At 38.5% G+C, this 22,856-nt stretch overlaps 1 protein-coding gene across 1 annotated transcript in view; it reads left to right on the plus strand.

Moving 5' to 3' along the window:
- Positions 1-22,856, plus strand: part of opcml (opioid binding protein/cell adhesion molecule-like) — a 339,648-nt gene that overhangs the window by 18,172 nt on the left and 298,620 nt on the right. Inside the window, exons 2-3 of the mRNA XM_067433462.1 lie at positions 8,244-8,366; positions 21,396-21,513. Coding sequence (XP_067289563.1) covers positions 21,452-21,513 — 62 coding nt within the window. The 5' untranslated portion in view covers positions 8,244-8,366; positions 21,396-21,451. The remainder of the gene's footprint in view (positions 1-8,243; positions 8,367-21,395; positions 21,514-22,856) is intronic.

The following is a 22,856-nucleotide window of genomic DNA, read 5'->3' on the forward strand; positions in this document are numbered from 1 at the left end:
GAAAAATATATAAATGTATGGTTGTCAATGATCTGAATAAATGCCCTTGATAAAAACACTATTACTCTTATTCTTATGAATAAACTGTGTGTTTGTATTTTAAGTTTACAGAAGTTTAATGAGAATAAAATACATTTTTAGTGAACAGTGAAGGTGTAAAAGGATCATTGTTGACATTCCACTGCAGATAAATGAGCAGAACAGTATATATATAAAACATTTCTAAACCACAGTTTTCAATATGTGAACCACACATTTTTTTATGGTGTAATGTTTCTAATTTCTCCTTGTTTGCCCTCCATCAGTATTTTGCTGCAAATGCAGAACAGGCATTAAACTGACGGCGTTAACTGCTGTGATGCGGTGTGCATGTTGAGAGACTGGACACATGCCCGACTCTCAGCAGTCACAGTAGTTCTGAAAGAGATTCTGCAAGTGTGTGTGTGTGTGGTGTTGTGTGTGAATATACATGTATATAAGCTGAATATTTCTGTGGTCACATCACGCAGACATCTGGAAGAAAGCAGCTGCTCTGGGCTCAGAGGCATACACTTGTGATTTAGAAAACGCGTCTGCAAAACCTTGTGCCGTACAGCTGGGTAAAAAACAACAAGTGGCGAACAGCTGTCATCACCGAATGCACTGCTCACAGTAAGGTTCTGCTGAGATCACACTATTTAACTACAGATACCTGGCCATAATGTGTCACGATTTTAATACAGTCAGAACAACATTAACACAGAAAAAGAAAAGTATTGCTTATTCATACTTTAATTGTAAATAATTAGTATAATTATAATGGTAATATAGAAATTAGAAATTTTCAGTCAGTAAGTTAATGTTTTTGAAAGAAGTATATTATGCTTAAAGCTGCATTTATATAATCACCAAATACAGTAAAAACTGATATTGTGAAAAAATAAAAATAATTACAATAGTTTTCTTAATATATTATAAAATGTTAATTTATTTCTGTGATAAAGCTGAAAAGTCTTCACTGTCACATAATCCTTCAGAAATCATGCGAATATGCTGATTTGCTGAAACGTTTATTATTATTATCAATGTTGAAAGCAATATTTTTTGATTAACAGAAAGTTCAAAAGACCATATCTGAAATGGACATCTTTTAAACCTTAGACATGTATTTGTTTTGATCAATTTAATGCATCCTGAATTTTTGGAATGCCTTTATTTTGTTTCTAAAAAGAAGAGAAGAAATCGTATTGACTTTTGAACAGTAGTTTATATTGTGTAACGTTTCAATTTTTTTTAGCTGTAGCTAATGAGATTTTCATGAAATTACAAATCTCACAAACAGTATGTATGTACATGAAGAATATAGTGCACAAGTACAAATTAATGATAGTTTAGCTTGATGACCTATGGTTGCTTTCAACTGTTATTGTATGACTTATATGACTTGTGATATATAAGGGATAATGTCCACCCAGCCGGTTGTTATCGCAGAATAAACCCCTTCAGAGTGATCAGGACCCCGACGCGAAGCGGAGCCTCACTCTGAAGGGGTTTATTCTGCGATAACAACCGGCTGGGTGGACATTATCCTGCTTATTACACGGCTACTAGTCTGAAATAAATAATTATTAGACACAAAATTGTCTTGAGATTAAATATTTTATTAGCTCTTACGCAAATCTTCCGTGAAGAAAAGCAGTTCCAACCTGCTTTAAGCCTTTATCTATTGCTGCTAAATGTTGAAAATGAATGCTGAAAGGGTTAGTTCACCAAAAAATGAAACCAAACCTATGATTTACTCCCCCTCGAGTCATTATAGGTGTTTATGACATTCTTCTGTCAGACAAATACAATCAGAGTTATATTTAAAAAGTCCAGGCTAACGTTAATCCCAGCAGTAGTTGTAGTTGTGTTTGAAGTCCATATAAAAATGCAGCTGTCCGTCAAATAACGAGCTCCACACGACTCCGATGGGTTAATAGAGCCTTCTGATTCGAATCGATGCGTTTGTGTAAGAAAAATATCCATATTTAAAACTTTATAAAGGAAACCTGCCTTGAAGTCTTCCATTGTAACCCACGGCTGTTTAAGCCACAAGATGGCGCCAGCGTTAAGCATAGAAGTAGTACCGGTCAAGATAACTCGTAGTACCCGGATGAGCGGTTGTTATCTGGAAATAACATACCGCTGGAATGCGCGATTGACCAATCAGAATCAAGTATTTCACAAAGCCGTGTAATATATATATCTATGTTCACGAGTGCCAGCTGCGTGGCACACCGGTCTCGTCTCGCGGCCATGTGACGGGAGCATATAAGGAGGAGCAAGAGCTGCGGAAGACGAGAGAGGACCAGGCCTGGATTTTATGTTTAGTTTTGTTTATGTGTTTGTGGGCAGTCGTCCGTGAGGGGCTGCCCACGTTTTATTTTGTGTGTGTTTGCGGGCAGTCGTCCGTGAGGGGCTGCCCGCGGTTTTACTTTCATTTTGTTTCTTTACTTTAAATAAATGTTTGTTGAGCGTTCGCCGGTTCCCGCCTCCTTCCTTCCCATCTACAACCCGTATTACATTGGTGCCGAAACCCGAGAGGAAGGAGGGACGCGCTGTCGGAGAGCCCTCGCTGCTGAGGGGGATCGCGGTGCTGAGGAGTTCGGGCAGCGCGGATGATGAAAGACCGCGAGGGCTGCCAGAGGCGATGGTGCTGGAGCGAGGAAGGTGGGACAGAGACCTCGCTGCCGTGCCCCTGGGTCGAGGTGGGGTGGCTGCCGTCCGAGAGGGAGCGGAGGAGTCGCCGCTCTTGCCGTGAGCCGGAGCCTGCTGCCATCCGCCTGAGAGGGGAGGAGCAGGGAGCGCGGGGCTCGCTGCCGGGTCCCTCAGAAGGAGGAGTCACCGCCGGCCGCCAGGGGGCGGAGCAGGATCGAGCTGCCCACCAGGCGTCCAGTGCCATCGCACAGCACCGCGAGGAAGAGCCTCTCGGCGGGCGGAGGGCCGAACGGCAGTGTGTCTGGGAACCGGACCAGAATTTTTTTTTCCTCTTTCTTTCTTTTTTCCCTCTCTCCCCTCTCTCGTCCGCGGGCTCCGCGGGCTCCTCGTGCTCCCGTCTACATTTCTCTCGCCTCTCTGTCCTTACCCCCAGGTGCCGCGGCCGCCGTGATCGGCCCCCCCGGGGGGGGGGGGGGGGGGGGGAGTAGAGGCCTGCGAGGGGCGATGGGGGTATGTGGTGTGACAGGCAGCGGGGGGAGGGACCGCGAGAGCGGGCCGGTGATTAATGTTCACGAGTGCCAGCTGCGTGGCACACCGGTTTCGTCTCGCGGCCATGTGACGGGAGCATATAAGGAGGAGCAAGAGCTGCGGAAGACGAGAGAGGACCAGGCCTGGATTTTATGTTTAGTTTTGTTTATGTGTTTGTGGGCAGTCGTCCGTGAGGGGCTGCCCGCGGTTTTACTTTCATTCTGTTTCTTTACTTTAAATAAATGTTTGTTGAGCGTTCGCCGGTTCCCGCCTCCTTCCTTCCCATCTACAAACTGTATTACAATGTGCTTTATCATTATTTTTCTTTGGAAAACTTTAACTTTAACTTTAACACTACATTCCAAAGCATAAGCCATACTTTTTACTGCACTACATTTCATAAATTCGTTTTTTATTTGATTTTATTTTTATATATATACATATATATAAAAATATATATATACTTTCTTACTTGTACTCAAGTAAAACTTTGAATTAAATTTATTTGAGTAAAAGAAAGAAAGTACTACATTTTTAATGTAATTAATTAAGTATTAAATGATATTCAATATGAAACGTAGTGCAGTAAAAAAAACAATATTATGTTGTGGAATGTTGTGAAGTAAAAGTACATATACTCGAAAAATAAAATGGCTTGGAAAGTAAAAATACTTCACTACTGTCCGCATCTGACAAACTGCATATTCTATCCCCATCCCTAAACCTACCCATCACAAAAACGTTCTGCATTTTTTACATTTTCAAAAAACATAATTTACTCTGATTTGTACGCTGTTTTCGGATATTGCCATCTTAAACGTTATATAGGATTTGGGATATTGCCATCTTTGTGGGGAAGTTTTGTCCTCATACTGCAGGGTTTACCTAAGACACACACACACACACACAGACACACACAGACACAGACAGACAGACAGACAGACACCACACACCACACACCACACACCACACACCACACACCACACACCACACACACACCAAGGTTATGGTGACAAAAAATGTCATTTTTTGGGGGGTGAACTATCCCTTTAAGGACTGAATCTGCAATGCCAGTAAGCCCTTCAAGCATTTACTGCTTTAAAAGTACTGGGCAGTCGAGCACAACAACTGCAGAGAAGCACCTGCATGTCATGCTTTGATGTCCTTTGATAATAATATTTCCCTGAAGTGGCGTTTTAAATGAGGCAAAAAGCTTTTTCTCTCTCTCTCTCGAAAGTCAGAAATGGTTTTGGATAATGTCATTGAAAATTCAGGATATCAAGAAGTGAATGCATTTAAAGGATTCCATTATTATGGCCTTAAACTGTTTACTGACTATCTACACACATTCATAAATATAAATTTGAGTTTTGCTCCTAGCGGTAATCCCAGACTGGCCAAACGCAGTCAAGCGGGTCAAACGTGTCACACTCGTGTTAGATAAGGCTTGGCAATATACCTCTAGTGCCTGTAGAGTTTTGTGTGTGTATATCTGAGTGTGTGTGTGTTTGTGACTTAATGCTGATAAAAGAATAAAGATAGCCCAATAGTGCTGTGAACACTAAAACAACACGTTATGTTACTGTTTTAATAGTTTCACAGGGTAATCTTCACTTGTAGTACTAAAAATAGCCACCAGACCGAGCAGTTGCTCAAATTATAGTGTCTTTGCTAAGACGGAACAGTATAAATAGTCGAAATGGTGGAAAAACTTAAATGGATTATTTAATTTGTAGATAAAAGCATTGAGTCTTGTTTATTTGAGACCTTTCACCCTCACAGTAAATACATCAAATCATGTAGAAAATAAAAAAGACGAGAACCAAAAACAAAATAACAAGTCTGGTACGCTAATTGCTCCCAAAAATACAATGGGATGTGGGTGTGCGGTCGCCTTGGTAACAGCGTGCAGACATTCTAGATGAGATCCATACTGGGAAAACAGGGAAAGTAAGTAGGTGAGACTGCAAGGCCGTGTCAGGTAGCACAGAGTAGCTATTGGATGACAATTCAAATTTATTCATAAATGCTGTCAGAGTCACAAGGCAGTTCTTTTTAATATTGTGTCAGTTTCAAATATATTATGATGAAACTGCGAGATATCGGGACATATTGTGATTATGATAACGGGGTGGGGGGTTATTTAGCAGAAATCATGACCTGTCAAATTATTAACATTATTATTTATTTTAACTTACACATTCAGTTTAACACATTCAGCTACTTTTCAAGAACACAACACAAGATGTGAAAGTGTTGGGAAGTCAGGATAACACCTAGACATCTAATTTGCACTTCTCCACAACCATGGATTGTTTTTCATTCTCTATTTTCATCCTCTCAGCCATTCAAATAAATGTCAAACTTAATGCAGTTATATTACAGACACTAAGTTCCTCGATGTTCTCGAATCTGATTGGAAGCTTGTTTGTGAGTGTTGTTTTTCCACCCACAGTATTGATTGTCTCTAGCTCTGATGTGATTAATAACAGTAGTATCCTGTATAATGTGAGTTAACAGCACTTTTCTGATTTGGTTTTGATGAATGCGGGGCCGTAACCACTATAAGCACTGAGGGAATCATTGAAAATGACTGAATTGTCCCGACCAGTATTTAATATTTTTAATGCTGCTCACTATTACACACAGCTCTGTTTGTTGTTAGAATGGCACACAGTTTAAAAATGTACACTTTTAGTCTGCTTCAACATCTAAAAGTGTGTCAATGTCAAAATGATGGCCAATCAGATCAAAGAAGGCGGGGCTTAATGTTTACTGAAGATGAGTGTGAGGTCTAACGTGATGTTTTAAGTAAGATATAATACATTTAATATTTGACTGTTTTACAATGGATGGGTTTAACGACCCACAGTCAGTGCAAACTACTTAACAATTTTGTGTAATTTCGTCATTTTTAATTACAAATATTTAAAATTGTCATTCATAGCTGAATGTGATGAGACAAGAAAGGGTTTTTTAGGTTTTTTTTACATTAGACATACAAACAAGTTCAAATGTGCATATTTAAAAAGTTTTCATGGATTTTCACAACTAGGCTGCAATTAGACTGTGTACTTTGTTGATTGTTCTTATTTCTTTATTATCCCCTTAAATCCCTTTTAATCATTTAATTATTTAATTTCTCTAAATTAAAAGACCCCCCCAAAATAAAAACAACAGAACTAAACAAAAACCTTTGGTTCCCCCAATGTTCAAGACATGGATGAAGGGGAACGTGAGCCTTATTGGTGAAGCTGTGGGGGTACATGCAGGAAATGTTTTTAGGCTATAGCTTTTTTTGAGTCGAATGTACAGCAGCTAGGATCTTTCTGTAGTTAACAAAAACACCAGACTGTGCTCAGTAGGGCAGAACAGCATGGGCTGTGTTAATTTGTTTCTTAGTCAATTTTTTTTCTTTTTGCCCAAACCTCTCGAGAAAATATTCCATAATCAATATAAATATGCGATGATTTTTTTCTGCTATATGAAAATGCCAATAAGTAATAACAGCGGGAGCCAGCCATGCAGCGTAATCAGAAATTGGGAAAACTAAGAAAAAGAGCAAGAGGGCAGAATGTATGGTCATTAATAACATAGTTTTACTTTACGCTACATAGTGGACAAGTTGTTGCTGTGCTGTTTACTAGTCATTTTTTTTATATATATTCACACACACCGGTAAAGTCAATAACACTGATTATCTGTTCATCACGGCTCCTGTTAGTGTGTGGGATATATTAAGCAGTAAGTGAACATTCTGTCCTTAAAGTTGATGTGTTAGAAAGCAGCAAAAATGGGCAAGTGTAAGGATTTGAGCGAGTCTGACAAGGGCCAAATTGTGATGTGTTCCTGGTCTGCAGTGGTCAGTATCTATCAAAAGTGCTCCAAAGAAGGAACAGTGGAGAACCGGCCACAGGGTCATGGGCGGCCAAGGCTCATTGATGCACGTGGGGAGCGAAGGCTGGCCCGTGTGATCTGATCAAACAGACGAGCTACTGGAGCTCAAACTGCTCCAGAAGTTAATGCTGGTTCTGATAGAAAGGTGTCAGAATACACAGAGCATCTCAGTTTGTTGCGTATGGGGCGTCATAGCCGCAGACCAGTCAGGGCGCCCATGCTGACCCCTGACCCTGCCGAAAACACCAACAGTGGCACATGGGCATCAGAACTGGACCACGGAGCAATGGAAGAAGGTGGCCTGGTCTGAGGAATCACGTTTTCATTTACATCACGTGGATGGCCAGGTGTGTGTGTGTGTGTGTGTTGGCCTCAGGATGCACTATGGGAAGAGGGCGAGCCGGCAGAGGCAGGGTGATGCTTTGGCCAATATTCTGCTGGGAAACCTTGGGTCCTGCTATCCATGTACATGTTACTTTGACACGCTCCGCCTATCTAAGCATTGCTGAGACCATGTTCAGCCTTTCATGGAAACGGTATTCTGGTGGCTGTGGCTCTTCCAGCGGGATAATGCTCCTGACACAAAGCACAAATGGTTTGAGGAGAACAACAACAAGTTTGAGGTGTTGACTTGGCCTCCAGATCCCCCAGATCTCATTAGGAGATGGGCCATAATGTTATGCCTGATCGGTACACACACGCACACACACGCACATATATTATATAAGCACAAACTTTTATGTTAGATGTGATTAATAGCGATCAATCGATTTGACAGCCCATATATATGTTAATGCTCAGGTCACATATTCATTAATTACAAAAAACTCATCAACAAATCCTTCCAGGTAATGGAGAATGTTTTGTTTTTCACCTCATGTATGCTAATCACATCTACCTCTTGCTGTTTTGATCAATTTAAGAGTGGCCTGTATGAGATGAGTGATTGTCTTTGCCGTGGAGTGTTTTGGGGTTTCAGACCAACTGTAAAATGCTGTGCCGTTTCACAGACTACTCGATGAAATGCTTGTGTTCCTCTGTTGTTGATTTTTGACAGTTGCCATGCTTCTTGGATGTTGTGGACTTATTTTTTTTATGACTGCAGGGCTGTTAATTGTTTTCTTTTTGTTTTGTTTTAGGAAGTTATTTCTGCTCAGGAGTGCCTTTGTGCATGCTGGGAAACTTTCATTCCTGGCTAATGATGAGCCGAGACTGTCTGATCTACCACCTGTAGTCTCTCTCTTGTAGTTGGCATTTTCAAGGTAAGTCTGCGCCTTTTAATGTTCTTTAATCTGTACAATTACTGATTATACCTGATCAATCCAAGCAGAATATGAAACTTTGAAGCGTTTGTGGTTCAAAATTGCCTTGATAAATGTTCAGACCCTCCCCAAAACTTATTTGTCCTGTTCACTGTGCTGCATGTTAGTCAGAAGCTGTGGTTTGGTGACATTTTAGGACTTTTTTATTTTTGTTTTATATGGATCTATCCATAATACCACCCTAGCAGCCCATCTGAACATCAAACGTCAACTTTAAGATAGACTTCAAGAGAAAGGAAAATAGTTGGCTTTAACTCCCACTGACTCTAGAATTCATAAAGCAGGACGTCAGGAGCAAAATGTCTCGTTATAATTCAATGTGCAAGTGCCTCTTTAATTTACACGAGCACCCTGGAAGACTTTTGGCTTGCTGAGCCGTTCATAAATCTCGAGTCTCGAATGCATTACAGATACGTTTGTGCTGGCCACAGAATAGAAATCTAACATTTTTAATGAGCAATTACCTTCTGTAATGGGTTGTTTCATGGTTCGTTCCCAAAAGTACTGGCATTAATTTAAATCAATAGCTTATCTATGGGACTAACATATCCCTTGCCGTTTCTTTGACAGGTATGCTAATATTAGCCGAACATCCATTAAACTAAGTTTGCAAATTCACTTAGCATTTAAACTCTCTGCTGCGTGAAAAGGTCTAGTTTCTTAATTAAGTTGAATAAACATAAAACAAGGCCAGTTGGAAAGTACTAGTTTTTACATTTTCTAATCATCAGCATTATTGCGAGTTCCAAATGCTGGGAAAAACTAAACTAGTACAAATATCACTTCAGTAGACATTTAGAGCCAGATTTACACAACGCAAAACTAAAAAACATTTGGCTTTAAACTACTGTTAGGATTTACTAAAGGCATGCAATAAGAAATTAGTGCTGAAAGGCATGGACAGGTTATTGCATATTTATTTGTAGGAGTTTCCCTTCTCTGATGCAAAATGTATGGGAAGAGGCAGAGTATTTAAATCAATTATGCAAAGTGATTTACTAAGGTTTGCGCTCGTCCATTTTTGAGAAGACCTCTAAGCTTGGAAAGGAAAGGACTTCTCATTCTTCTCCGCCCTGCTACTAAATCAGTTGACCAATTACATTACATTACATTCTAAATAAGTGAATTAATCTCTTGTTTGAGTGTTCTCAACCTACTGCCAAGGTAAAAGTCAGAACTAAAAGTTTACTTTCTTCAAATGTGAAGTGGGCATTTCTTTAAATCAGGGGTCTCAAACTCAAATGACCTGGGGGCCGCTGGAGGTAGACTCTGGGTCAGGCTGGGCCGCATCAAGTTTTCCACAAAAAAAAAAAAAAGTACAACTGATCAAATATTCTCAATCTTTATTATTAACAGTTCTTCAACATTAATGTTTCTTCTGAACATGAACATGGCTTCTCTTGCTTACTCGTGTTTTTTTTTTTTATTGCCAATATATTTGAGATTTTTGGATCTGATTATCCTTCGTCCTTCGCACCTATCTATTACCAACAGTTGTGTGATGGTAATTGTGTACTAATAAATATGGCCAATAGAAATTAAATCATTATGTAATACTGAAATAATAAATGTGTTTATTTTTATTTAAAATATTAGACTATTTCAAAGCAAGGCCATAACCAGGTCAAACAGATCAGTGAATGAAATTCTACGAAATTCTGAACGATATTTGCATTAATTGTTGTCAAATATTATTAGTCCCGAGATTATTCCCATGAGTGAATAAATACGTACATCCGCTGCTTATATTTGAGTTCCTCAGTGGTCTAATAGTAGACTTTTAGTAAATCGTCTCAAATGTTCAGTTTTAAGCCGCTCATATAGTTTTCTTCATTATAATGTTCATCAATGATTGTATATTAAGAGCATGGAAACGTTCCATTTTGTGTGCTTTTGTGTGTGTGCAATTTAGTTTTGTGATTTTACTGGAAAGAATAGTCTCTCTTCGCAACGGCATTACGCGATAGATTGACACACTCTCGTCTGTGTGTGTGTGTGTGTGTGTGTGTGTGTGTGAGAAGACTGCAGGAGCATGTGCGCGAGCCAAAAGAGAATGTAAATCCCGCCTACTTTGATTTGATTGGCCATTTGAGCGCCGTTAAACCACATTCATTTCGACGAATGTCAATCACGCGGTGTCAACCAATTATACTGCATGAGAGAGGGCCGAGCTAACTCTCTCAAACACACACACACACACACAAAGTGAGGCATAAAGCGCGGCAAACGCAACGATTCCGCCAAAAATAGTTTTCAGAGCAACGCGCGGGACGCACTAACATTAAATTTTGATGTCAAGTAGGGGGCCACAAAATATCATCCTGCGGGCCGCAAGTGGCCCGCGGGCCGGGAGTTTGAGACCACTGCTTTAAATTCATCCTCCAAAATAAATGCGTCGTTTGTTTCAGTAACAACTTTTTTGAGAGTGTTGGGTTTCAGCTTATTTATGATTTACACCATGATTTACTCACCCTTAAGCCATCCTAGGTGTATGACTTTCTTTAAGATGAATACAATCAAAGATATATATATTTTTTTAAATCGGCCTCATCCAAGCTTTATAATGACAGTCAAAAGATTTGAAACCCAAAAAAGTGCATCCATCCATCATAAAAGTTAATCACTTTTTCTTCTTCTTCTGTATTTGATGATTAAAGGCACAATATGTAAAAATTTTGGATAAAAATTTCCAAAAATAACTAGAACAATGTTATATCTTTTGTTGACTTGTGTACTTACATCATCCCAAATGTTTCCAATAACTTTTAAGTCCAGAGAAATAAGCGATTTTTAACCAGGACACAAACCGGATCCGTTTGTTGCCTATCAATGACATCACACACGCCATTACCCTTTATTTTATTATATTTTTTAGAAACCATGAAAACACTAAAGACGCTTTTATATATTATGTATTTTAGTATACACTGTTTGGACACATTCATAGACCGAAAACTAATCATTGTTCTTGCATTTCTTCCAGCTGAAAACAGTTAGTCTTATTGTTTAAATCTGGTGTTCTTGATTTACAAAGAGTACTCTGTTTTACCATGCCTAATTTCGATCTCTTACTGCAGTGTGAACAAGTGTCTCATTGTAGCGCCGAGCTAACGCTCAGAGTAGCATTATAATATCACTTTAACACACTCAAATGTAGAGTCCCTGACAAAAGTCTTGTCGCTTATCTATTTTCTAGAAATACCTGATATTAACCTGACTTTTAATTAATCAATTGGTGTTAGAAATAGTTCATATGAAAAGCTTAAACCCTCCCAAATGATGTTTAATGCACTGAAATAAATAATTTTCATAGAAAAAATATTTATCATTTAATCAAGACAGAAAGGTCAAATTTTGGCAAGACAAAAGTTTTGTCGCCTATACAGAAATTGAACAAATTTACTGCAAATACAAAAATATGTCAGCAAATTAAGTTGTGGTGCTGTGAGATCCAAATTTAATATCTTGTATGACTTCCATGAGCTTGAAGGACTGCATCCATGCGGTTTGGCAAGGATTCATACAATTTATTGATGAAGTCATCAGGAATAGCTTAGAAAGCAGTCTTGCATGCCTCCCAGAGTTCATCAATATTCTTTGGTTTCGTCTTCCATGCGTCCTCTTTCATCCTACCCCACATATGCTCAATGATGTTCATGTCTGGTGACTGGGCTGGCCAATCCTGGAGCATCTTGATCTTCTTCGCCTTGAGGAACTTTGATGTGGAGATGGAAGTATGCGATGGAGCACCGTCCTGCTGCAGAATTTGGCCTCTTTTATGGTTGGGAATAAGAGGTAGCTAAGATTTCTTGGTATTTTAGACTATTGATGTTGCCTTCCACCCTGCAGATCTCTCGCACACCCCCATACTGGATGTAACCCCAGACCATGATTTTTCCGCCACCAAACTTCACTGTTTTCTGGGTGAATCTCGGATCCATTCTGGCTCCAGTAGGTCTCCTGCAATATTTGCGGCGACTGTGGTGTAATTCAACAGAAGATTCATCTGAAAAATCCACCTTCTGCCACTTTTCCAGCGTCCATCCTTTTAGCAGGCTGTGGGCCTTGGCAAATGCCACACGGTTTTTCAATTGTCTTTTGTTTAGTGCTGGCTTCTGGGCACTGATTCGACCATGGAGGCCATTTCGAGACAGAATCCGACAAACTGTTCTGGTTGACACAGGGACTTCAGGTGACCAGGTCTCGTGGAGCTCTGCTGCAGTGGAAAATGGGCTGGCCTTGGATTTTCAAGCCAACAAACGGTCCTCTCGAGCAGTTGTCTTGCGGGGTCTGCCTGACCTGGGCTTGTCAAAAACGTCTCCAGTCTCTTCAAATCTTTTTTTTTATCCTCTGTACTTGAGGCTGAGACACATTGAAGGTGTCTGCCACATCAGCAGTGGATCTGGTCTTCAGCCTCTTGATAATCAAAACTTTAGTCTCAGGGCGAATCTTAGGCATGTTTGCAGAGGTCTAGTTGCAGTTGATGTGAAGGTCTAGCGTACTGGGGTTCTTTTTATACACACTTGAGACCTAATTGATCCATTATTAGTCACAGGTAAAGCTCATATGACAAGGCGACAACACTTATGTCTTTGCAAAAATTGACTCAATGGGCTTTACCAAGCTGTGAATATTAGAATACTTTTTGAAAGTTTAGTTTTTCACTGAAACATTATCACAAAAGCTGGTGGGATTAAAATGAGCCATTTCTTGTAAAAAAAATCTTGATTAGAAATATATTTCAGCGGCACTTTAGGTCAATTTGTACACAAGCGACAAGACTTTTGTCAGGGACTGAATCTAATATAATAAAATAGGGCTCCATTACTCCACATGCATGAGCCATTGTTTTGAATAAGTGATCTCTAGCGGCAAAACAATACATATTGTGGCTTTAAGTAATAATAAACATGAGCAACAAGATTTTGGTCCATTGAGTCTTCAGTGTGGGCGGGCCTACCTTGCATGACATTGCAGAAATATAAGCACTGACAAAATATGTTAGTTGTGTAAGAGTGTAGGGAATTTATAGAATGTAGGCATTTTTGAAGTGTAACTTTTTCTTTGCCTTTTGATTCACCAAAGCGTTCAATGTTCCCCAGTGGCATAAAAAAACGCTGTAACTGCAGAGCAAGTTAGTTATGGTTCATTAGATGTATCGCAGCAGGAGTTTTCTACATAACACATGGTGAAAAATCTATTAGCAGTACTGTTTTTTTTTTATTATTATAATGGGGGGTCTCCTGTGCGTGCATGTGTTCATTGCCGCTTTGGTAGCATGCAATGCATGATTATCCGAGTCCCCGTTACCCAACGTGACTTTGTGTAGCCACACCACACTCTGAGTTTTGCCCATTGTGCACTTAATTATTAGGTTAGACACTGTTGATTATATCTGTCCAACCTGAAAGCGAAACGTCACGTCTCTGTGCTGGTGTGCTATTGAACGAACCAAGCAATTGAGGATGGATCAAATCGCTTTTTTTATCCCTTGCTCAAACTTGCAGATACTTTAACCAGAGAAAACTTCAGAGAAATTGAGTTTGTCACACCGCTCCAGTCTCCTCTCCAAAATCCTAGAGTGTTCACACAGATTATATTCAATACAAAAAGACTGATGAATTGCACTGCAAAGTTGATCTAAGCGTTGGGTTTTAGCCGAATGGCTCAGCGTGTTCATGACTCATCTGAGGTAGCGCTGATTTGGACAGCCGTCGGGTGTGCTCAGGTGTCAAAGAGCATGTGTGGCATGTCACCAAGCTCATCTGGAGAGAGTACGAGCACAAAGTGACCCCAACTGAAGGGCTGCACAACTGAGCAAATTTATTTGTGAATTATGCATATAAGAGGAAGTGTGCCACTAAAAACTGAATCCCAATCAGCCAGCTGTGCAGAACTGAGAAAAACATCCAAGAATGCAATTTTGTTTTCCAACTTGGAATGGCTGTACAATTTCCAGTGCCTCTCTCTGTATCTCGCTGCTTCTCCTCCACTTCATTTCAGCAAATTTACTGGTGTGAATGTTATAGTAACGGAATTTCCTCAATTACCTAGCAGCTGTAAAAAACAATGTTGAACACAAGCCATGCTGGCCGTTAGGATATTTCACACAACAATAGACTGGAACCGGAGCAGGTTTGGGCCATTTTCTTTAGCCAAGTTATTTATGTTTTGTCATTTATAAGAGTTAAGAAACAGAATTAGTTGAATTACTAGTCAGTGTATTGGTTTAGTTAATGTTAACCCATTGTGATGGCGCACTGATCAGCCTTTTGTTTTTATTATGAGACCACAACCCTCCTAAATAATAATATATTCAAATTATATCAAAATACATCTCTTTTACAAGTCTCTTGAGCTCACCAAGGCTGCATTTATTTGCTCAAAAATACTACATAAATAAGTACTATTGTTTTGTATTTCAATTTAAAACTGATTTAAAAAAAAAAAAAAAAAAAAAAAATATATATATATATATATATATATATATATATATATATATATATATATATATATATATATATATATATATATATATATATTATGTTAAGCTGTAAAGCCTTTATCTATAATGCATTATAAAGGTACAGTATATGGTTTTATCACCTTAAAACTAACTAGTATCTATTTTCATGCTACTTGTACTTATTTTTTTAGATACTAGTATCTATTCCGTTAAGTACTAGTACTTATCATTATCTGCTATGACCTATTCTTTAGATACTTGTATCTTCTTAAAATATACTGTAGTTATTTAATAGATACTAGTACCTATTTATTAGATACTAGTATTTATTCTAAAATGTTACCAGCTATTTTTTTTAACTCTAAAGTGGCTATTCTGACTAGTCATAACATAAGACGAGTAAAAAAGGTATGTTGTCAACACGTGACATAAAACGTTAAATGGCTTGCCATAAAAGGTATTCATAATGTACATCTTAATGCATTATATATTTTATAAACAACTAACCAAAGTTAAAATGCATTATAATATTCACAGATACCTTATTACATCTGGCTGTTTGTCGTGATTTAATGCATAATACTTTTTAATGGTTTATTATAATGTATGTGGTTACAATTATTCACAAGATCATGCAATGAATTATAAACTGCATTACAAGGCATAATTAATGCATTAATATACTTTTATAATGCATTATACATAAAGGCTTTAAGTAAAGTGTTACCACATTTTAAAATGTAATTTATTCCTGTGATTGGAAAGTTTTATTATCAGAAAAGTATTATCATAGTTATAAAAAAAACTATTGTATGGTCTGTTACTATATAATATAATTAACCATACAGTTGCATGCAAAAATTATAATTTTTCACTATGAATTAATTCTGATATTTAAAAGCATTTAATCATAAATATATTTGTCCCACTATTTGCTAAGTCCATCCTAAAAAGCAAAAGAGCGCCTTGTTTAGCTTAGACATGCAGCTTGTAATAATTTTCTTGTTTTCAGCAATTTATTTTAGTTCCTCTTCTCCAGAGGACAAGCATCAGTTCCACCAATAAAACCTCTCTGTTAGTGTGAACCAACCTTATAGCCACCTAAATTAAATTTCCGTTTGTTTCATTCCTGTTTCACATGTCCTGAAAATTAGGTGAGATTTCTCAAGAGAACGTCAGTAGATGATATCTGGCAATAATAGCGCTTATGTGTTTTGTTGGTCCTGGAGAAGAGAAGTTGATTGTTTCACAGACCTTTCTCTGACACCGCAGCTTCATGTTTCCATGTGTGTGCCTTTATAATCAGAAATAATGTCATTATCAGTGTTCCTGTTATTATTGTGACATTTGTTTTTCTGCTGTCAATTGTTATATGTCCTTGAACGCAAATGCTAATCAGTCTGTCAATCATGCGCCAGCGTTAATGAAATGGTGACCTATTTTTTTAATGTTAGCTTGCAGAGTTGACGTTTGCTGACTTTTTAAATGCAAAAACAAACTCTTGAAGTCAGGCATGTTAATTCAGGTTAAAGGATTGCATATTTTGTGCAGACTAAATAGCGCATATAAATCAGTTGTTTATGTTTTATGATCCCTGCGGGATTCATAATTCTTTATTTTACATCTCGACTCATTTTTACCTTGGAAAACAACAAGCTCTAATTCCAGGCATTTTTGTTCCAGGCATGTTTCCTGCAGTGCACAGCATTCATAATTGCACCAAATTCTTGTTATAAAACACACATTTTTGCAACAAATGCCGTGAGGCAACCGAACCCAAAAATAAATAAATGCACAATTCTGACAAGTAAAAAACGAAGAGGTTTGAATTAAACTTCTCAAAAAAAGGTTTGACTGTGCAGAAAGATATAAATTCACAAGTTTCCATTTATCTAGACGACAAATTGTGTACCTGTCTGACGCACTTTGGCATAGCCAAATGTTCTCGTCTATAATATTGTTTGGGACTATTACATATCCACAGCTTGATTTGTGAAACTTGATAATCTTTTCCGCATGTTCTTATAAAATAATTGTTCTACTCGGGATGTTCTTCTAAATTGGATGACAGCTTCCCCACCGGGTGGGCATGATGAACTCTTGCCAACAGGGAGCAAACTAAGCAAGCAGAAAATGTCATTACAGCTCGATTCGAAGGCCTCATCTGTCTCCCTGTCAGCAGGCTTAGCCGCTCCTACCACTGAATCCTCAAATACCTGTAACAAGTTTAAAAAGTAATTTGTCTTTCAAATCCCAAATGATATAACATATTTGAAAAGGTTTGGGAGGCACAATGGTTTGATTTCATTAGGCTCAATGTTCATTACAAATCATTAAGACTGTTTTCTTGCTGATGTTGGATTTTTTTTTTTTGTAATTATAAAAGTTGTAATTAATCTTTTAGCCTACTTGATTGATTTGGCATCTTAAAACTATTGGGCAGAAATGTATTGAAGCTAATCTTGCATTCTGAAAGTCTCGTAAACAGAACAACAATAGGTCTGCAGAAAGATTTTGTTATTCCAGGCGCAATAAGTCTTGTTTTTCAGGAAAATTATCCGGGAAATTATAGAATTTAGCCCTGACCTTCACGTCAGAGAGACATTGGATGGGTGTTATCCCAGCAAGCCTTTTTGCATTTAAAAGACATCTATTAGCTCACAAACCTGATGTCTAGGCTAAAACAAGGCAACATTTGGGCTGCCAGTGAAAGCTGTCTAACCAAAGCCCAAGAATAGACTAGTCATCTAGAACGTATAGTCAAAGAAATGAAACTAAACACCTTGTAATCACTGTTGACTTTGCTTGCACGATGGAATATTATACATTTCACAAGTTATTTTTGCAAAAACTAAAATTCAAGGTTATTTTGGCTATAATGGGCTATAGGCGAACTAGATCGGGTCTGTTGTTAACCCGAGGCGGTGAAATGATGGCTATTGCTTGCTGGGATCTTTTGATTTAATATCTTGAGACAGCAGAAGGTCCACCTGAAGTTCAAATCCCAGTGTGGATCCTGAATCTGTTGAGGTCTGCAGCAAAACGCTAAACCTTTAGTTGGTCTCGACTGACCTTAACTTGAGAACATAAGCCTGCTCTTAATGGAGATGATCAGTATGCTAACATTTCTGATTAACTGCTGATTAGCTATTCCTTTTCTATAACTAAAGCATCATTGAGGAAATCACTGACATGATGGCTAGAGGTCGACCGATTCATCGGATTTGCCGATTAATCGGCACCGATAACCAATTGTTCCACCAATCAGCTATCGGCAAAATATTATCCGCTGTCATTACAAAGTAGCCTACGAGAGCTCTGAGAAGGGTCTGCTGGCATTATATAGCGCGAGAGCGGCCTCTAGAGGCCAAATGAAAAACTATCACTGTTTACATTAACACGTGAGGCTCCGCGCTTCACTGCTCACGCTGCACAGAGCGCGCTGACACGTCTAATGCACGTTTAAAACACCAACAGAGAAACGGTATGAATACAGAACACTTCAGTACATGTTGCCAAATCATTATAAAGTAATTGATTTGTTGACTAGATGCTTTAGCAGGGGAAGAATAGCAGTATATGCACTTTGTCGTCGAGGCTGACAGGACGCTAATATTAGCAGCAACGGTTACCTCAAGCATTTAAAACGATGTAACTGAGAAACTTTTTTTGATGTGAGAAACCGTATCATGCATCCAACAGAAATATAAACGCATTAGACGTCAATACATATGTTGTTATTTTGATAAGAAAACGGTTGTGTTCTAAAAAAGCGAACTGTTTGGATTTATATGAAATGATAACACTTAATATAATTCAATAATATTCAATTTCTAACATTAAGTAAGTTTAATAAATCTGTAGAAGTATTATTCATTGTTAGTTTTATCTGTTAAACTTTTTTATGCACTATGAACTAACATGAATGATTAAGGTAGAATTGTATTGATCGAATATTAATACATGCTGTAAAATGTACATTACTTAATGCATTTAGTTCATGTAAGCTAGCTAAATAATACATCATTGTTAACAAATGGAACTTGCAGTCTGTTACCTGACATTTACATACATGTTTCTAGGTTATAGCTAAAGAAACATTTATTTGTAATATTTTAATGTTTTAGTTATTTTCTGTAGAATTTTTTTCCTGTTAAAACCTATTTTAATATTTTCATATTTACATATGAAATTTAACACATTTTCATGGTTCAGTACTTTTTTAAATTTCTTGTAATAAAGTTCAGCACTGCTTTTTTACCTGTTATTTTATGTATTATTATTATTATATTTTAATCTAGTATCTTTTTAAAAACTATCGGTCGATTAATCGGCTATCGGCAAGCGAGGCCCAACCTAGCTATCGGTATCGGTAAAATCCACTATCGGTCGACCTCTAATGATGGCCCAACATCTCCTTCAAAAAGATGTGAGAGTGAAATGCTGAATGAAAATATGGACAAAATAGAACAGAAAAGCAGGTGTAAAGAGGTGTAACAGACAGTGTTTGTGTCCCTTAAATGTGTGTATTTGTGAACACACTTCCCCTCTTCTCCTTTCAACTCAAAGTCATTGGTCTGAATTCAAAAGACAAATATGTGCTTCAGTTGTCAAGACCCTAAAACTCTTTCTGTCATTTTACATTAGGTCTGCTCTTTCTCCTTAGATCAGCGCACATGCAGAAATGGAAACACTTGGTTGGTTATTTTTGGGAGTAATGAAAGAGTGTTCTGAATGGAGACAATCAAACGTCTCATTACTGTAAGGCGCACTGTATAGATCATAGAGACCTTTGGAGCCGTTTTCTTTTCTTTAAATCACCATAGAAAAAGAGGGTTTCTGAGAACTTGATGAGTCATTCAGATATGTAGGATATATACAGGGGTTGGACAATGAAACTCAAACACTGGCCAATATACTGTTGGAGGTTTTACGCCTACATATGCGTTGCCTGGTGGCCAATCTTCTCTGATTTTTACATTCCATCAGTAAGAGCCGAGTGTGAAGGTTGAATTAGCGGAGCAATAGCACAGCTGTACATAAAATATTGCAATCCACACAACATAATTGGAGACATATCAGAGCTCAAAAGAGGACAAATTGTTGGTGTGTGTCTCGCTGGCTCATCTGTGACCAGCTGGTGCTAAAAAAGATTGTTCAATAAATTGACTTTAGTAAAAATTGCATATAATTTGATTTTAGTTTCATAAAGTTTAACAAAACCCAATATACGTTTGCAAAAATGTGATCTCCAAAAAACATTATTTTTTTAAATCATAATTTTAATTATATTAACAACATATTTTTCAAGTTGCTGACAATGTATGTCCAATTAAAGAAGAGACCTGTATTACTTGTCTATTTTAATATAGTCTATATATAATATTTCCTAAAAAGACACTTAAAAAGACTCATATAGCTATTGTGTTTCTTTTCTTTTCTTTTCTTTTCATAAAATATATCATCAACAAAAGCCGTAGTGCTCAGACCCCGATGATCGCCTCAAGTTAAACTGCATTGTTTCATTGACGACCTTCTGTGCCCTTAACGCTTCAGTGACAGGACTTTGAGATGGCAAACAGGGAAAATAATAAAAGTCATGACTTACATCACATCCAGCTAGTCCCATGATCCATATTTATTTCTTCATTAAAATGCCTTGTGATTTATAATTTTTTTTCTTTGTGAAGATAAAACTAAATTTAATTTAATCTATAAATTAAATATATTGCACCTACTTGAGAGTCGAGAATGGTCTGATCAGACGAGGCCAAAGTTTATAAAAAACAACATTGATTCGCTAAAATCAAAAGTGGGAGGGTCTGGGGAGCAACGCTCTATGCTCAGAGGACAATCTGAAACCAGCCAATTAGAGCTTAGCCTCAAGTCACATGCATTTAAAAAAATGATGGACCTTATAGACATCCATTTGTCTAATAAATTTTGGCACCCCGCACTCACAAAACAAACTAAATAAATAAATAATCGGCTAATAGGTGCTAACATGACTAACCAGTCGAATAGTGACTGAGTAATGTTTTTTCGTAATACATTTTGCAATATATATTTAACTTATTTTGACTTTTATGTTAAGACTTTTATGACTTTTAAGTAGCTTTCTTCTCCACTGGAGATCAGGACATCGAGAGCAATGATATACAGACTAATGTCAGAATATTTCCACCTAGGACGAACCCCATCCAACAGGAGTAACTGTTGGCACGAGTTAGCTGTCTGAAAGGGATATCCAGGTACTAACCCTAAAACCACAGCTGGCTATCTCACCTCGAGTGTCCTGTTTCCACCAAAATTGTTCGTCGGGAGCTTCAGAGTTAACATTTATTGTCGGGCTGCTATAGCCAAATCTTTTGTCACTTGTGCCAATGCCAAAAGCCGGTTTCAATGGTGTCAACAATGCAAATCTTGGGCTGTGGACAATGTGAAACATGTATTTCTCTCTGAATCCACCTTCACTGTCTTTCCCATATTGGTGTGAGTTACAGTGTGGAGAAGCCCCAAAGAGGCTGAACACCCGGACTGTTGCGAGCCGTGGCATATCATGGCATTGCCTACTATGATTGATGGACGCGTCACTGCCAAGGACTACCGGACCATCCTGAGGTACCATGTGCACCTAATGGCTGATATACACTGAAAGACTTGTGACAGAGTGGTTTGTGAACATGAAAGTGAAGTTGAACATCTCCTATGGCCTGCACAATTTCCAAATCGAAATATTTTTTTTAGCCACTTTGGGGTATTTTGGAGGAGCAAGTCAGAAAATGTTTTCATCCACCAGCATCATCTGGCCACTGTTCTGGAGAGGAACGGCTCAAAATCCCTCAGGCCCCCGTGAAGGACTTATATTTGTTATTCCCAAGGCGAGTCGATGCTGTTTTTGGCCGCAAAATTATTCTGGTCTAAAACCAGGTGTTTCAGTTTCATTGTCCAACACATGTATATATTGTATATATGTATAAAGTTTTGAAAGAACAATCAACACATAAGTAATAATAATAATAATAGATTTTATTTATAATGCACTTTTCATTCCGAAGAATCTCAAAGTGCAACAAAGGGGGGGGGGGGGGGGATAACAACAAAAAATGAATAACAAGTAAAAATATAGAATACTACAAACAATCAACCAACACAAAAAAAAAAAAAAACAGAACAGAACAGAAAACAGAGCTGATGGTGAACAGAAACAGAGCTGATGGTGAACAGAAAACAGCTGATGGTGGAAGTCTCTGTTAGCTCCGCAGCACACTGTGGTCCACTCCATGTTTCAGATTTCTCCCAGCGGCAGTGTCCCGATGACATCGCCGAGGAAGGACAGCTGAAGACCAGATGATGGGTCTTCATGACGATTCAAACGATGGGGATCGCCGCAGCACCATGCAGGAGGCAGAACATTTTTTTCGGGCACTTCTGTGGACACACCGGGGTCGGCGCAGAAGTCCAAGCCGCTCCACGGCCGCAATGCAGGACGGAACAGCGGCGCAGCCGAGAAGCGGAACATCCCAACATCATGCCGGACGCCGATTACGATGGCCCAGATGACGCTAGCCCGGTGCAAACTTCAGCCACCATGCAGCTTAAGCCCAAGGGAGACCACCAGTGAGCAGTCGCGACGAGAAACATCAAATGTCCACCAAACCAGAACCAACCAACCGCAGCAATTCAAACGTAAACATTAGAAGCGGTGGAAAACGGCGAAACGAGGAACAACGTCCTCTCAGTGGCTGCCAGCAATCAGCAACAGCCCCAATTGTAGCTCCGACTGTTAGACAAGTCACAAACATAAGGAAATAAAATAAAATCTAAATCTAATAGTACATTAACATGATCATTTGTGGGTGGAGAAGCGGCGAACAGACGACGCCAGCGTCCTCTCCCCCACGTTGCCTAGCCGTGTGCTTTTGTTGTGCTGAAACCACAAATGCAATATTTCCTAACAAATT

This window comes from Pseudorasbora parva, chromosome 23 (assembly GCF_024679245.1).
Source record: "Pseudorasbora parva isolate DD20220531a chromosome 23, ASM2467924v1, whole genome shotgun sequence".
Taxonomy (NCBI): Eukaryota; Metazoa; Chordata; class Actinopteri; order Cypriniformes; family Gobionidae; genus Pseudorasbora; species Pseudorasbora parva.